This window comes from Cavia porcellus, unplaced genomic scaffold (genome assembly GCF_034190915.1).
Source record: "Cavia porcellus strain 051 isolate PalLab524CR breed Dunkin Hartley unplaced genomic scaffold, mCavPor4.1 scaffold_2, whole genome shotgun sequence".
Lineage (NCBI taxonomy): Eukaryota > Metazoa > Chordata > Mammalia > Rodentia > Caviidae > Cavia > Cavia porcellus.
Window position 1 is genome coordinate 24,544,887 of NW_026947485.1, and position 18,114 is coordinate 24,563,000.

At 35.2% G+C, this 18,114-nt stretch overlaps 1 protein-coding gene across 6 annotated transcripts in view; it reads left to right on the forward strand.

Annotated features, from left to right (window-relative positions):
* Positions 1-18,114, forward strand: part of Dnah11 (dynein axonemal heavy chain 11) — a 298,369-nt gene that overhangs the window by 11,207 nt on the left and 269,048 nt on the right. For all 6 annotated transcript variants that reach the window (XM_063239334.1, XM_063239325.1, XM_013152435.3 and 3 more), the window contains exons 3-8: positions 244-440; positions 1,021-1,210; positions 1,912-2,011; positions 8,113-8,324; positions 15,260-15,493; positions 16,709-16,876. In XM_063239334.1, the coding sequence (XP_063095404.1) occupies positions 244-440; positions 1,021-1,210; positions 1,912-2,011; positions 8,113-8,324; positions 15,260-15,493; positions 16,709-16,876 (1,101 nt within the window). The remainder of the gene's footprint in view (positions 1-243; positions 441-1,020; positions 1,211-1,911; positions 2,012-8,112; positions 8,325-15,259; positions 15,494-16,708; positions 16,877-18,114) is intronic.

Below are 18,114 nucleotides of genomic sequence, written 5' to 3' on the forward strand. Positions count from 1 at the left end.
GCCCTCCACAAGTGCTTGGTAAATGGATAAATGAATGAACAAGCAGTATTGTACTTCCACTTTGAAAGAACTTATGTATAATTTATTAGGTCTAAATAGGTCACTGACTGTGCCTTTGTAGACTTGGTATCACAGGATATTTATGAAATTGAGTGATTTTGTTGCCAATTATGTACAGCAAGGCAATAGTTGAAGCAGGACATTGTAAATTGACTAATTTTAAAAACATTTTTCTTTCTTTAGATACTTGTGCCAATTCTTTCTAATAAGAACAACCATAAATCCTGGTCATATTTTACTTCACAAGATATGGAATGTCACACAGAAATCATGAAAACTAAGATGCATATTTTTAAGGGCAAAATGTCTAGAAGAACACTTCTCCCAATTCCTACTATTGCGGAATATATTGACTTGGATCAGAATTATTCACAGATCAAGTAGGTAATGATGTGGTATCTACAACACATGAAAATGGAGGGATAATTTATCTGTTTAATATCACAGTCTTAGTATACTATCAATAAAATAATTATAGCTACAGCAAATGTTAAAAATATGTACTTTATTTTGAAACATACTATTTATTTATTTTTTAAGACAGGATATCACTATGTAGTTAAGGCTGATGTTGGACTCACTTACTCTGTAGCCCAGGCTGGCCTTAAACACATGATGATCCTTCTGTCTCCCTGAGTCTAGCGTTCAGGCGTGTGCCACCACACCCAGCTCAAAGCATACTGTCTAAAGGGAAATTTTCAGTCATCATGATCTCAACAACATTATTTGTTTAGTAAAATGTTTTTTGAGAATATGATAATTCTTTGCTAAAAAGTTTGTAACACTGGAGGCATATTAAATACAGAATAAAATTATATTTTAAGTCAAAATACTGGATTTTGAAGAATTTATATTTAGAAAATTAGTTTATATATGCATAAAAATATTAAAATCTGTGTCTTATCTCTGTTTAAAATAATTATCTTTGAATTATTTTACTAATCATTTCAATATTTGAAGGCTACCCTCAAGTGAGAGAAGACTACTCCATGAAATTGAATCTGCAGTTATCAGATGGTCACATCAAATCCAAGAAATTGTAGAAAGAGATTCAGCACAGCCTTTACTGAATGGTCTTCACCTGTCTCCTCAAACTGAGCTGGATTTCTGGATGATGAGGAGAGAGAATCTGTCATGCATTTATGATCAAGTAAGTGAGAGCCGTGGCTATTGTTTGTAAATTCAGTAAGCAAGGTCAGCAGCAGATTGAGGTCTCCTGAGCAGTGGTTTCTCTAGGTTTAGAGATTTATACATGGTCTTTAAATGACTTAATACTCTATTCTTACCCAAAATGCTGTATAGAGAGTGTGCATTTTTTTAAATTAATGGGAGATGAAAAGTAATTTTTCCCTTACATTATTTTGACAGCACTTGAGACAATAGGAAATATTTTTTGGCAGTGGAAACAGTGGTTCCTCAGGGCAGTGTGGGAGAATGTAAAGATTAGTTAAATCTAGTGGATTTAATTGGAAGGAGTAGGGTCTTGCTTAGTGGAGATACAGCTTCGGGGCTGCTCTGCCAAGTATAAACCATTGAGTACTTCCTTTAGTGTTACAACAGCTGAGGCATCTATTCACATGTCTCCTGGAGAGCTTCTGAAATAGATCAAGAAATTTTACTGAAGTAGATCAAGAAATAACTGATAGTTGATATGTAAACCCCCAAAACAAAACAAAACAAAACAAAATACAAGCTAACAAAAATGCTGCTTTCAGATTGAAACCAGATATGCATTTGAGTATTAAATCTTTTTCATATTGTGCATGAGTGGGATATGATTCATATTTTCTTACAGAATTTATTTAATAAGGTAGCTTATTTTTATTAAAGTTCTTTTCACCTTTAATTTAGCTTCAAGCTCCTGTCATCCTCAAGATGGTTCAGATCCTGAAAAGTAAACAGAGCAGCTATTTTCCTACTTTAAAGAACATATTCCTGGCTGTGGAAAACGGTAAGAGGATGGCCCCTCAACCTAGTTTCAGTGCCATGATGTGCTTGTGCTTTGGCCTCACTGTTTGTCCCAGCCTTTACCTTCCTACTTGAGTATGTTCACAGAAAGATTGCACTTGGTTCCTCTAATTGTAAATTTACTCACTCCTAGCATATTATTCTGTTACCACGCAGTCCTGAACTCCTTAGTTTGTCTCTTATATTGTGAATACCAACCCAAATGATCCTAGGTTGAAGGTTTAATTGGAATATATGTATATAAAGCCTTTGGCATTTAACAGGGTAAGTGAAAGCGTTCAGTTGGGGTTTTCCATTTAGCACTTGGTTTGTGATTAGTCAGGTTATTCATATATGGGTATCTCTAAAGGTGCTTGATCTACACCAATGAGTTAGTTTACAAGCACTCAGAATTATCATTGACATTGTAGTGAGGATTAAACTTGTGGAATGGAGGAATTATATAAAGGTATCCAGTTAAAAATGTGTTTACTTTTCTCTTCCCAATATCTAGTTTAACTCCCAAGGACACTAACTCTTCTCAGTTTCTTGTTTTCTGTTTCTTTGTTTCTTTATCCTTTTTGAGTAAATATAGATACGCACGATAGCAAAGTGTCGTGTTTTGTTTTTTGAAACAGAATCCTCCTTAGTCACTAAATTGTAAAGTCTGAGCCTCCAACTTGGGATCATCCTGCTTTAGTCTTCCATAGATTTGGGATTACAAGCATCTACCATCACACCTGGCTATTCTGAAATTTATTTATATTTGTGCTGTTTTGTTAGCACATGTTTGTGATATATAATAAATACATCCACCATGGGAAGTTGGTGCACGCACATGTTACTTCTTAGTTCTTTTAATTTCCCTTCCCCTTTCCTTCCTGTCTTCTCCCTCCATCCTTAGATTTGCTTACCATCTGCAAAAGGTCGCCCTCCCTGTTTCCTGTTGTCTTTTAGTTTGCTATTTAATTTATTCATAGATTGTGTTTCCCAAATAAGAGTTATTTAACTTTCTGTGGCTAATTTATTTTGCTTAGTGTCACAAACTCAAGTATTTCCATTTTCCTTCAGTTGACTCATATTTGTCCTTTATGTGTTCGTCCGTCCGTCTGTCTGTCTGTCTTTTTCTCTTTCTCTTTTCTCTTTTTTCTTTTCTGTTTTCTCTTCTCTTCTTTCGTACCGGGAATCAAACTCAGAACCTCACACTTGCCAGACAGGCACTGTGCAGTGGAGCCGTATCACAGACCCACATTTATCCTTTATGTGAGAGTAGTACTCCATTGTGCATCTATACCACATTTTGTTTGTCCAGTCATCTGTTGGTGGACATACAAAGCCATTTCCAAAATGTAGCTATTGTGAGTTGTGTTGCTATAAACATGGGTATGCATGTATCTCTGTAATATATCTATAACTTTTGGGAAGATACTCGGAACATGTATAGCTGATGAAATGGAATTTCTATTTTTAGTTTTTGAAGAATCTCTATACTTATTTGTATAGTGCTTGTGCTAGTTTACATTCCCACCATCAATGCAGAAATTTTTTTTTTAACAAACTTGTAACATGTTTTGGTATTTGAGATTGTGATGACAGTATCAGGTGAGACATGTGGCTAGGCTCATTTCTCTGCAAATGAATAACAAGTTTTCCAGCACCATTTGTGGAGAAGGTTATTTTTTCTCCAGCATGTTTTTGGATCCTTTAAAAGATCAGATGGCTGAATATGCCTGGGGTGGCTTCTGCATCCTGTGTTCTGTCCGATTGATCTACATGTCTGTGAGCCAATACCACACTAATTTCATAATATAGCTTTTTAATATAACTTGAAATCCAGTGTTGCAATGCTTTCTGCTTTACTCTTGTGCTCAGAGTTACTTCTGCTATTTCGGGTCTCTTCTGTTTCCATATAAATTTTAGAATTTTTTTCTAGGTCTGTAAAGATTTTTAATAGAGTCTGATTGAGATTGCATTAAATCTGTGTATCAGGCTTGGTACTGTGCCATTCTGAGGGTGTTACTTCTTCCTATTCAGGAACGGGGCGGGGAGGATATCTTTCCATTTTCTGATGTCCTCCTCAGTCTCTTTTTAAATGATACTATAGTTTTCATTGCAGAGGCATATCACTTCCTTGTTTAAAATGATTCCTAAGTGTTTAATTTTGTAATACTATTGTGAATGCATAATACTAATGTTTAATACTAATTTCTTTCTTGGTGGTTTCATTGTTGATGTTCAGGAATATTATTGATTTTTTATGTTTATATTGTGTTCTACTTTGCTGAATTCATTTGTTCTAGAAGTCTTAGGGTTTTTGTGTGTTTGTATGTTTTTTCTTTTTTGTTATAGGATTGAACTCAAGACCTTGTGCTTGTCAGGCAGGCACTCACACTGCTGTGCTAAGTCCCTGGCCCCTTGGTGGAACATTTTGGATCTTTTATGTAGAAAAGTATGTCATCTTCAAATAAGGATAGTTTGACTTCTTCCTTTCCTGTGTGTATCCTTTTTCTTTTTATTTCTCTTACCTGATTGTTTTGGCTAAAGTTTCAAGTACTATATTGAGCAGGAGTGGTAAAAGACCCTTGTCTTATTCCTGATTTTAAATGAAAAACTTTTATAGTATTCCCCATTTAGTGTGACTTTAGTAGTTGATTTGTCATACATGGCTTTTGAAGGTAAGATATAGAAGGTAAGGTCCTTTATACCTGTTTTTCAAAATTTTTATGAATGAATGTTAGATTTTTTTCAAAGGCCCTTTCTGTGTCTATGATTGTTATATTTATCCTTGTTTCTGTTTATGTGACGTGTTACATTTATTGATTTGGGTATATTGAATCATCCCTTCTTCCTTGAGATGAAGGCAGCTTTGACACTGGTATGGTTTTGTGCTAGCTGTGCCCCAAAAGCCTCATGTGGTCATAAGGATTTTCAGAGGTGGGTGAATCTAGAGTGTGTGATGCTGGGGTTAAGGGTGTATGTCTTTGAGTGGTTTGGAATAGTTACAGCTAGGATTAAGGGTCTGAGTACTACACCACTCCTTAAATGGGTAGCCTGCATACAGAATAAGGAGCAGAAAGAGTTTTGTCTCCACTCCCTTGTTGCTTTTTCTACCATGTAGGTACCGTGAACTGTTCTCTTCTGCAAAGCAATTCTTTCTTGTAGTCAGAAGATTATGAACTGAAGCCTCTATAAACTTTGAGCTAAATAAATCTTTCCCTTTTAACTTTTCATGTCAGGTGTCAAAATGTCTTAACAACAAAAGAAAAGTAATTAAGTCATGACCTATGATCTTTTTGATGATTTATTACATTATGTTTGTAATACCTTGTTGAGGATTTTTGGATCTATGTTCATTATAGAGATTACCCTATAGTTTTTTCTTTTTTGTTAAGTGCATGTCCAGTTTTGGTGTCTGGGTAATGCTAGCTTAGAAAAATGAGTTTAGCAATACTTCTCGCCTTTCAATTTTATCAAAAAGTGTAAGGATATTGGTATTAGCCCATCTGTGAATTTCTGGTAGAACTGTGTTGCAAATCCACTGGGTAATGGATTTAATCTTTGTTGATAGACTTTTTATTTCTGCCTTTATTTAATTGCCTGTTGGTCTATTCAGAGTTTTAATATCATGTTTCAATTTTGAAAATGCATGTATCTGGAAATGTCTCCATTCTAGGTTCTCCAACTTATGGGAATATAAGTTTTTGAAGTAGTTTCTTGTAATTTTATTGATTTTGGTGATTCATTTGTGAGTTTGCCATTTTTATTTCTAATTGCATTGATCTAGTCTTTCCTCCTTTTGATAAGTTTGGCTGAGGATTTATTGGACTTATTCCTTCAAAGAACCAGCTTTCTTTTTTTTTTTTTTTTTTTTAATTTTTTTGTTTTTAGCGGTACCGGGAATCAAACTCAGGACCACATACTTGCAAGGCAGGCACTTATGCCGCTGAGCTAAATCCCCAGCCCAAAGAACCAGCTTTCCTTCGTTTATCTTTTGTAATTTTCTTAGTCTTGCTTTCATTAATTTCCACTTTGATCTTTATAATTTTTTCCTTTGATTATTTTCAGATCTTGAATGTTCTTGTTTTTCTAGACTCTTGTGATATATCATTGTTATTCATCTATGATTGTTCCATTCTTTTAATGTCTTCATAGGTTTTGGCTTTTAATGTGTTCATATGTTGTGGTTTCACTGTTATTTGATTCTAGAAAGCTTTTTATTTTTTCCCTGGCTTCTTCAATGATTTATCAATTGTTTGGTAATGTATTGTTTAATACCCATGTGTATGTATAATTTGTGTAGTTTCTTTTGCTGTTGTTATCTAGTTTTATCCTGTATGCTGCTGAGAAAAAATGTGTAATAATCTGTTAAAAAGACTGTTTGGATTTAGAAACTGCTGCATAGACTTATGACCCATCCTTTTGGTTTTGGATGGTTCTGTACATCTTGTTTATAGAGTCTCAATACCTTTTTTTGGTACAGTTCACCTTGTTCATATAATACACTAATTTTTACTCATTTTACTGTAGTTTTGTTACACAATTATAGTACTACATGTAAGAATTAGGAAAATAAAACCAAAGTTATCAGGTTGGAATTTCCTCTATTTCTTTATTATAAATATTGTACTATACATACTATATACAATTCCTCATTTAGCAACCAATTCATTTAGTGAAGTAATCACAGAAATAGAACCTGATCATTAAACAAGAAATGTCTGTATTTTGTTACTGGGTGAAATAGTCTGTAGATATCTGTCAAGCCCATTTGTTCAGTGGTGTAGTTTAATTCTGGTATTTCTTTACTTTTTTATTTTTTGTCTCTTTGATGTAATTGTGAGGGTGAGGTGTTGAAGTTTCCTCACGATGGTTGTGTTGGTGTCCATCTGTTCTTTAGGTCCAGTAATTTTTGTTTTATGGTTTGGGGTACACCAACATTCAGTGCATCGATACTTATAGTTGTTATTACTTCCTGTTGAATTGATCCTGTCACAAGAATATAGTGGCCATTTTTATCTCTTCTGACTAGTTTTGATATGAAATTTGCTGTGTCTGAAATAAGGTACCTATTTCTGCTTACTTTTGGGCCCCAGTTGCATGGAGCATCATTTTCCATTCTTTCATTGTTTTTGAGTGGAATTCCTTTTGCATGAAGTGTCTTCTGTAAGCAGTATATGTTGAATTTTGATTTTTGATTTAGTCTACGAGTCTCTGCCTTTTTATTGAGGCGTTAAGACCATTAACAAAAGGAGTTATCGTTGTAAGGTGTTTACTGAATTCTGGCATTGACTGAAGTTTTAAGTAATATATAGACCCTCTTTTCAGTTAAAGGTATTCATAGCCTCAGGAACAAAGCAAAGTCTGATGGCAATCTACTTAGGGTACACTGAAAAGACTAGTTTTAATCAGGAGAAAATTTGAATTTGATTAAGCAGTAATAGTAATAAAATAATTGTAGTAAAATGATTAATTTTTCTCTATATCTATGACTTTTTGAAAGTTTTTGTTATGAGGTAAAATTCACAAAACCAAATCATCTTATAGTATAAGTTCAGTGACATTTAAACCTTTCACAGTGTTGCATAACACTTACTCTGTCTAGTTCTAGAATATTTTCATTCCTGTACTTCTTAAGAGTTAATTTTATTAACGATAATTTTCCTATCTATTTGATTCATAGGAAACTGGAATGACATAATAAATTATTCAATTGTGCTTGTGTGCCCAGTACCAAGAAGGAAAACTTCTAGGGGTTTAGCTTGTAATCCAAACCATAAAATGACAACGATACAGAAATGATTTATTCCCACAGCATTTCCATGGGGTCGTATAAATCTCTTTAGACGCTCAGGTTGTTTCCCCCAGGTCTTTAGCTACAATTACTTCTGCTATGTGAATAACTAGACCAGTGCTGTCCTGAAAGGCTGAGTTACAAATGGACATGCATAAAAACTTAGACTGCTCATGTACAAATTGTAGGATGAACAACAGAAGAGGAAAGATGACGTTTAGACAGCTGTGTTATTTTGACACAGTTCTCTTAAACTTGTAAAGTGAATTTAGCAGAAAGTGTATCATGTGAACAATAACTTTCTTGCCTTTCAGCGCTCCTGGAAGCCCAAGATGTGGAACTTTACCTGAGGCCTCTGAGGAGACACATTCAATGTCTCCAGGAGACAGAATTCCCACAGACCTGTGCATTAATGGCCCCATTGTTTCATACCATCTGCCTTATTTGGAGTCATTCCAAGTTTTACAACACCCCTGCTCGGATAATAGTCTTGTTGCAAGAATTTTGCAATCTCTTCATTGACCAGGTATGAAGCATTAAAAAAAAAAATAGAAACAATAAGAATTGTTGCCATGAAGTAGGTTTTGTTAGACCAGGAAGGATAAATTCAGATTACAGTAAGAAACATTTTTTCCTTTTCTCTTTTTAGAAGGGATTTTTGTGGTAACAAAGGCTAGGTGACTTTTTATCCTAAATAGAAAGGAAAATAAGTCTGCTACAGTCAAAGAACAAATTGTTGCTGAGTTTTATGTAACAGCCTACTTTTCTTCACAGAGATGTAAAGCAGCTTCTAATAAAAGGTTGTTATGCATAGTAAAAACTTTGTAGCTTCGCTTTGCTTTTACATGAACACTTTTGAAAGTAAATTAAGAGAATCTGAACCCCTGCACCAGAATAAAAACAGTAGTGGAACTGTATTGAAAGAATTCTGATTTGTTGTTGATCTTTAAAAACGTTTTTTATAATTGTTTCACTACGTGTTACATAACTTACAAAAATTTTTTTTTGTTCTTTTACAAGTTGGACCCTTTCCCATTGCTTTCTTCTTCTTCCTGTGTGAATTTACTTTCTTATAGCCACAGTGTCAGAGAACATTCCATAACTTGAAAGCTGAAAGATATTTGGATGCCACAGCATCTAGTGATTTACAGTTGGGAATGTGTTGAAATTTGCTCGAGCTACTGTAATTAAATACAGTGCCTTAAAAAAAAACCCATAAATTTCTTTTCTCACAGCTCTGGGGGCTGGATGTCTGTGATCATCGTAAGAGTAGGGTCACATGCTGTTGAGAGCCATCTTCTTGGTTTGCAGGGAGCCAGCCACTTTCACTTGGCCACATTCCCCTTGTTAAAGAGCCATGGTCCTATGGGAACAGAGGCCCTACAACCTCGTTTAACCTTAGTTGTCCTGTAAAGATCCTATATTCAGGTAGAGTCCTACAGGAGTTAGGCCTTTAACATGAATTTGGAGAAGACTTAACAGAAATTTTTCAGAAGAGTTAACAGACATGAAATACATCATTTGCTCAAATTGTCTGAGAAGTTAGGGAAAAGCCAGAGTAGACAAGAGAGCTGCAGTCATCCACTTGATATTTCCTGGAGTCTCATTACATTACACCTTAAGTGTTTTGTTTTATTGTGTGTGTGTGTGTGTGTGTGTGTGTGTGTGTGTGTGTGTGTGTGTTACTTTTCTGCTTCTGACGTGGTGGAGTGGTGTGTGGGAAACGTTTTGGATTTACTAACCTGGATTTTAATCTAATCAAACCACTGAAGAGAAGTTAAATTACTTCTCTGAGCCTCAGTTTCCTTTGGCAGTGGGAACAGTGTCTAGTCTATGGGCACAGTAAAGACCAGAAGAGGAAACAGCAAAATACTCAGCATGCTGTCTGGCATTGTAACAGAAGCTCAGTAAAAATTTCATTTTGTTCTCTTGCTATATTTACAAGCTAAGTGTAGCTACTGACAGGAGCTGTTGACAAGTTAATTCCTCGATAAATTTTATCACCATCTCCTCTAATTTCTGTTTCTGTTCTGTTGTCACAATTAGTTTTTCTGTGTTATTAAGCAAGTGCCCTGGGCCCTAATGGCTGAGGTCTGCAAATGAAACTCAATCTTTGTTACAAGTCCAACAAATACAACCACTACTGACCTAGTTACTTTTCTGAGACAAAGTCCCTGACACTTGCAAGTCAAAGCAGGAAAGGTGTAATTTATCTCTGCAGTTTATAGAGGTTTCACTTGGCTGGCTCCGAGGCAGGGTGGCACTGTGGAAGGGTCTGACAGAGAAGACACAGTTCGTGATGGGCAGACGGCAGTGAAGGCAGCAGGGTAGCAAAGACGCAGCCTCAGCAGCAGCCTGCCTCATCCTTTCGTATCTTCTGGACACCTGGTGCCTTTTGAGTGGTGCCTTCTACAACCGGGGTGGGCTTTCCCATTGTCACACCCAGAACTACGCCAGACCGATCAGTGGCCTAATGTAATAACCACACATCCTTAATCCCAGCACTACACACTCACTCCCAGCATCATGTAGTTAATCCCGCATCACATGCTCTGGATCCAGCCACCTCTAAAAAGCCCACCTATGATTACATGAGATTTTGGAGGGACATTCAGACACAAGCAATAATAGTTTCCCCAAATTCTTTTTAAGGAATACTCCTCTCATTTTGAGATTACTAAAACTTTCACTGCAGTGTTCCATTAACATGCAAACTCCAGAAGTGGATTTTCATCATTGGTGGAGTTCCGGAGCTGCATCTAGGGCTAACACGCTGGCTTTTGGCATTTGCTGGATTGGAGTCTGGTTTTCAGCTCCTACTTCTAAGCTGGGTTTCCCCCCAGTCTGTTGTCCATCTGCTGGCTGTCTATTGTGACTTCCTTCTACTCCTGGACACAGGCACTGAAGTGACCCCAGAACTGTTCTGCTGTTGGAGTTTGAGTCCCAAAGCACTTGAGAAAAAATGATGGTGCCACCCTGCATCTGCTCCTCCAGGGTACCGCCACTCTGGTCCACTCACCAACTAATGACTGTGGGGCGGCCCACTCAAAGTGTCTTATATTCTCACTGCTGCCTTCAACTGCGCAAGACTCTCTTGGTCCAGGTCAAGTCTCAGTCTTTAATTCTGGTTCTATGTGGCCTCTCAGGAAACAGTGACCCACCACAAGGGCCTTGCTCTGCTTGGGCACACAGGGCCTTCAATTTTCATTGTTATAGGTAGCCTGCAAGAAGTCTTGGTTATCTTTAAGCCTGTAAGCCTGTTATCTTGACCTGTGATCTTGCTAGTCTGTGTGAATAGCAGTCTGCCAAGCTTCTGAGTAAATACTGTAGCGCTTCTCTTGTTCTTTAGTTCTGGCTTCTGTCCAGAGGTTCCACTGACCTGATTTCTCTGAGCCCACACAGCAATCCTGGTCTTAGTAGTGCATATGCCCTAATATTAGTAATCAAAAATTGGCAAAGAGCCAACTGTAATACCTGGTTTTTTTGAAACGCTAAACTTTCTCCCTTATCCCCTAGTTGCTTGCTATTTATTTAATACTGTATAGTGCTTAGCATTTTGACAGGAATGTTTAAAAAGCTCTTGATAAGGTATCAAATATTAAATCCTCAAGGCACTACTATTGGTATAGCTCCATTTTATAACTAAAAACTAACTGAAGCTCAAAGAATATAAATAGCTTTCCTAAGATAACCTAGCTAATATGTGATGTTTTTAACCTAATGTAATATGATTCACATTTTAGCGTAAGTTTTTTATTTTAAATTGCAATATACATGATGTACTAATGGTAAGTGTAAAACATTCTTCTCATATAACATTTATAAGACCGGAAATAGTCCTGTACTTCTACTATCCTAAAACTCAGAATTTAAAAGTTTTTCCTTTCCCTAAAATCTATCCATATTTATGTACTCTATCATACATACTATTTTACCAATTTCTTGAAAAATGATACTGACATTTCTGGATATTTTAGATTGTTTCTAGCCTCCTCTATTGTAAATAATATGCAGAAAGCAACTATAAGAACCTCTTTTGTTTGCATAAGTGGCTTAATATTATTTCCTGATCTTGATCAAAGGAAACAATCTTTTCATGGCTTACCATCAATATTTAATATCTACAGATTTTTTTTCTACAGGTTATGTCAGTGATATTGGTATTATCAATATGTAAAAAAAATTCCCTTTAACCTGCTAGCTTTGAGTGTTACTACTTTTTTTTAAAATTTTATTTAAAAGGAAAAAGAGAAAAAACAAAACAAAACAAAGCGGTGTAAGGGTACAAGTAATACAGAACTACAAAAAAAAAAAAAAAACAGTAAGAAATCACCAGTTAATAGATTACATATTATCATCTTAGAGATAGTTGCTCAAATCACAGTATCAAAGCATACAAAGTGGACATTCAAACAGACTGCAAACAGTTGTGTTCAATGATCCAACCAAAAACATTAATATGGTCAGCTATTTAGAGTGTTACTACTTTTTTTAAACTTTGGAATCATTTTTTTAGATAATACAACTCTGTTGTTTCTTAATTTGTGCCTTGCACAAGATGGGTGGTTACACATTTTGTGTACTTCCTATAACTGTGTTCCCTTATATAGCCTACGTAGTTGCTATCCTGTAGTTGCCTTCCATGATTTTATTGATGTCACTGTTTAAGAGAAAATTGAATACTGCTTAATTTGTTATATATTATATTCACAATCTATGTTATATATTAGGAGTTGGTCATAACCTGGCATTCTAATAATTACATTTGGTCCATTGGTCAATATAGTATTTATATTTTACATAATATTTTTTGATTTAAAAATTATTGATGATAATTAAATTGGTTAAATTTTATTTAAAGTCCAGCAGCCTATCCTCCCCTGAAAAGTCAGAGATCTTGTCGTAACTTGTTATGCTATCCTATTGGCATGGTCCATTGCTGGAGCTTCAGGTGTTCCTTTAGAATCGATCAGGTGCTGTCCAGATGATCATTGTCTACATAGCTTATTCTTCCAAATATGCTTTATTAGTTAGCTGCCTGACTCTTTGTCTGACATCCCAAACAATCAGAAAATATTTTTTTTAATTTAGAGGAAAATGAATTTTTCTCTCTTTTTTATATGACCATTACTATCATCATTTAGCTGGCCACATAAAAGGCATCACCGAATCACCTGGCATGATAATACACACTTTGGTAATGGAATGTTTTCTTAGTACCCCACCTCTGGTAATCTGACCCCACTGATTGACAATTGTGCATTGTTCCTCTAAGCCCACCATTGTAGTCATTATTTGGTATTCTATCTGTGAGTATTGTCATCCACAAGATCTTGGGTAGGAAGAATTTAAATTTGAGGAGTCAAATTTGGAGACGTGTCAGTTTGAGCCAAAATGAGAATCTATAAAAGCATGAAAAAGAACATAGAAAAAGATAGATAACATAACTAACATAACATAGCAAGTAACATAATATTGTTGTCTAGCTGATACTCAGTTTAAGTAATAGTTATGAAAACAGTTGTCTCAGTATCTGTAGCTATCAAATTCTGCAGATGCTCAAGTCTCAATATAAAAAGGCATAATGTTTGGGTTAATCTATGAATGTCATCCACATACATGAAATCATCTCTAGGTTACTCACAATACCCAGAACAGTGTAAATGTTATGAAAATATTTGTTATACTATGTAAATAGTTGTTAGGGAATAATGACAAAGTCCAAACACGTTTAGTACATATGCCACTTTTTTCCGTGGTTGATTGAACTCATGAATACAGAAACCACAGATACAGAAAGGCTAGCTGTATTTTAGTTTCTAACACTTTTGATTTGAGATCACTTGAAGCTAAACACATTGACTTCTTGTGCTGATACGACTAACTGTAAGATAATAGAGCTGAGTGGAACATGTAGAGAAGTTAGGAATTCAGGGTTCACATCCCAAAGGGATCTGGAGGACCTCCTAATTCAGCTCCCTCTTTTTGCAGTGAAGAAATGGATACTGTGAGATAATTTGTCTAATGTTGCAAAAGTTATCTGTAGCCCCCTGGCTTTATTACAGCCAGGCCACCTGACTCATGTGATGTGTTTCCCCTCACATTCTCTGCTGCCCAGCACAAGGATATAAACTAGGTTTTGTCATCTGGTTAGTAAGTGCAATAACTTTGTTTTAGGAAATTTTTCTCAAAAATGGGCTATATAAATATAATGTTAGAAAGCTGAAATTTTTTCTTCTATGTGCAAGCCAGCCAAGGAGCACACAAAAGTGCTATATGATGGAATGTCTCAGTGATGTTACCTTAATATGGGTAGTTTTGTAAGAGAAGGTTGTTGATGTGGGAAAGCAAATGAGTTACTTACATAGATTTCAGCCTCTTGAAAATTCAAAGAATACATATACATGAAAGTATGTGGAATATACCATACACCTTATCAAAAACTGTTTGCAATTTTACTATGAGACAGGATTACTGGTATTTCTTTCTCCTGTTCTGTGTGAATTGCTAGTAGACTTCATGCAGAGATTAATTTTTTCATCCAGCCTGGGTGGGAAATAACACAGTTAGTGGATAGCTCGAATTTGAGATGGTCTTTTAAGTAAGGGTTTTAGACACTAAATGAATTAGTTTATTCCTTTATAAGTTCATGTTGGTGGGAGATGGGTAATCATGTGTCTATAATAAAGGCTTTCCATGTACTTTGTGGAATTCAGTTGCTTTCTTTTCACTATTCATTGAGATCTTAATATTTTAGGCAATCACAAAAATTAAAGGCTCAGTATTTAAACCTATAGTTATATGAAGTTAAGATACATTAGAAAGCATGCAAAAGAACCTTCATAATGCATAGACTTGAAGTTCTTAAGACAAATTGTGAATATTTGCAACAAATAAGATGAATGGAAATGGAGATGGACCTAGATAATGTTTCTATGAGTATTTGAGCAATACTCCATGTATGTGTCAGGTCTCAGGTAGATTGTAAGTCCTATCATACTGCTTAAGTTCCCAAAAGAGAAATATGCTTAGCCAAAAGAATATCCTAATCAGTTCTTTCTCATCTTTAATATGACCATAATTTAAAAACTCATATTTTGACAGATTTTTCCCTTCCTTGGCTCGTATAATTCTTTATATGGAAAAATGGTTATCCAAAATATTTGCTGATAGTAATAGCTATGCAAGTTCAAATTACACAATTGTTAATATGAGGCCTAGCAAAAACTCAGTTATTGTTAGAATGTAAGCATCCAGAAAGAATGAGGTCTCTGGTATTTATCCTAACTTACAAAAATATGTCATTAAAACCTATTGTTCTGAATTTCTAAAATTTGTGTATTCTGCTTCACAGCATCATTTGTCCAATTCTGACTAATTTTAAACTAATTTTAGCAGAGAATTTTTGTACAAAATGTTAAGCATAATTTTGATCGCAGTTTCATTTTCATTAAATCCAAGGCAATGGATTACCTTTCACCTGAGGACCTTTTAAAGGGAGAAATTGAAGACTCACTGGAAAAGGTGCAGGTGGCCACCAACATCTTAAAGACTTTTAAAAATTCTTTTTTCAACTATAAAAAAAAATTGGCAAGCTATTTCACAAGAGAAAAGGAGCCAAGACCCTGGGATTTTCAGTCTCATCTGGTGTTTTGCAGATTTGACAAATTTCTTGATCGTTTAATGAAAATGGAGGTATTCATTTATTGAATTTATTTTTTCACATTGTGGGTGGGGTCAAAAGCCTGAAGGATTTCACATAATTCCTGGTACAGTTTATTCTATGAGATGGAAGGAGATCTCTTTTCTTAGTGATAAGCCCATAAGCTCCTATGAAGTCAGTGCTATAAGGATAAAACAATGACTTTCAAAGCTTTACTGTACTTCTTTTAGAATTCTTTTTTGATTTATTACACTAAGTATAAGTCAATTTCTTTATCTACTTGTGCCAAGTCTTATAATTTACTAAGCTCCAGGAAGAATGTTGTGAATCAGAAAACTGTAAAGGAATCCCTTTTCCCTTCATATATTTAAGAGAAAACATATAAAATATACTTGAAATTAAGATTATTGTTCCCCCCAAAAAAACCCCAAATTAATAATGTAAAATACCATGTCATCTTTTAGTATATAAATACATAAGTAAATCATACATAATACTTTATGTAAATATATATGTAGTACAATACATATGGTACATAAGCATAGCTGTATACTATAGAATATCAAAACCTTTCATAAAGATAACATGGAAGTATATGTTCTGTATACTTTTTTAAATGCCTAAAAATTTAAAAATTGAATACATATACTCATATGGGGAACCTACTGACTAAGCTGTTTAAAAAATATTTTGAACTGATGATACTGCTTTTCTTTTTAAAGTTCTCTAACAATTTTATTCTTTATCATTGACATAAGATTTGTTGAGTTTCATTCAAAATTAGATATGTGTGTTTTGAAAACTCTTATTGTCACTTAATCAACCCCACTGTCTCTTAAATACAAGGGTTAAGGGCTATTTGTGCCTCTCTTTCCTAGAAATCTCTCAAACACCCTTCCCGTAAAGGAGTTGATTCACCACAGTGTGGGTAGCTGAAAACACGAGTTCTGGGTATATTACCTGGGGATCTGACTTAGGGTTGAAGGATTTAAATTAGAGAAGTCATGTGTCTATGTAATTTAGAGGTATCTTGTACTGTGAGATATTTGCCAGTAAATATGAAAATGGGAATGTGATTTTTAAAATTAGCAATTGCTTTGTTCAGTCAAACTGGTGATATTTATTTTTTATCGAATGAGTAGTCACTAATTCACTGATTGCAAATGATGGGAAGTGTTTGTTGTTTGAAACTTTAAATCTTTTTCTTCTCAAGATGATGGAAAGTTCTTTACTGTATTTTTACACAGGATATATTCGTCACTATGTTGGAATTTGAAAAGCTGGAAAGACTAGAATTTGGCGGTACCAAGGGAGCAATTTTAAATGAACAAATCCACGAGATGAGTGAAGAATTTATGGATCTCTGTAAAATTTTTAGACAGAGCACTTATGACCCATCTGATTATGACAACATGGTAATATTGAACCTTTGCACTTTCATTTCACAGGATCCTATAATTTATTTTAAAGCTGGAAAGGACAGTACCTGGTAATAGGTACCATCCTGTCTAGCTCCTAAGACCAAAAGACTTGCCTGAGCTCTTCGCTGCTTGTTGGTAGGTCAGGGACCAGGAGTCAGGCCTTTGCATGTTCAGCCCAGACATGTTTCCAGGAACACTGCACCTCAGTCTAGATACGTTTCTTGCACATATTAAAAAAGAACCTTCCATAGTAATTCATTTGGGTCTGATTACTTAATGTTCTTATAACTTAACAGATTTTATTTTAGTTTTTTTTCTTGAATCACTAGATTTGGTTTTAGTCTGTTTAAACAACTAGTTTCGTCCCACTCATTAATCTGTTGCTAGCATTATGTTTATCATCAATTTTATTATTTAGTGTGATTTATAATTTCAGATTTTCAGATAGTAGGAGAAAGCATTTAGATTGGAGCTGTTCTGTTTTCTGTCATTTCCAGCATGTCAGAGACTAGGGAACCACCTATGAGGATCCCTAAAGCTCTGTGATAAAAATACTTTCATCTTAGTGGTTTGCCAAAAACAGTGACGCCTGAGTATGGAAAGATTTAATTTACCTATTTTTTGGTTGATAATAGAATGTGAATTTATTCACTACTGTGGCTATATTTGGTTGTGTAGTTAAGCCTCTGAAATGAACAAGTGCAACATGTTACTGTTATAAGGACGTAGTTAACAAATTTAATATTTCTGAATTACAATAACTTTTGTGAAGTCCAGTTAATAGTAAGTGGACATGGCCATGGTGAGTGACTCCCTGTTAAGCTGGCACCCTATGATTTGTGTACAAATAGGAGAAACCCAGTCACACATATTCTGAGCTCATTTTGAAAGCCTTGTATGTTGTCACTTGAAAACCTATCACTTGAAGAGCTTTCAACAGTGGAACTCTTGGAGGAGCCAGTGGCCCGGCCTATCTGCATGAACTAACAGTGAACGATTAGAAACCAGGCATGCACAAAACCCTCAGGAACATTTGAGGTGCAGGGAAGCTGGATTTCCTCATTCGTACAGATCTGGCAACTTTTCAGAGTTTCACTGATGTCACTGTCTAGGCCAGTGATGGTGAACTTTTTAGAGCACAGACATCTGAGTGTGACACATGTGCCATAGGTTCACCACCACTGGTCTAGGTGATGCCAAAGCTCTGATTTTCTTCTTTGTCTCCCTGTGTG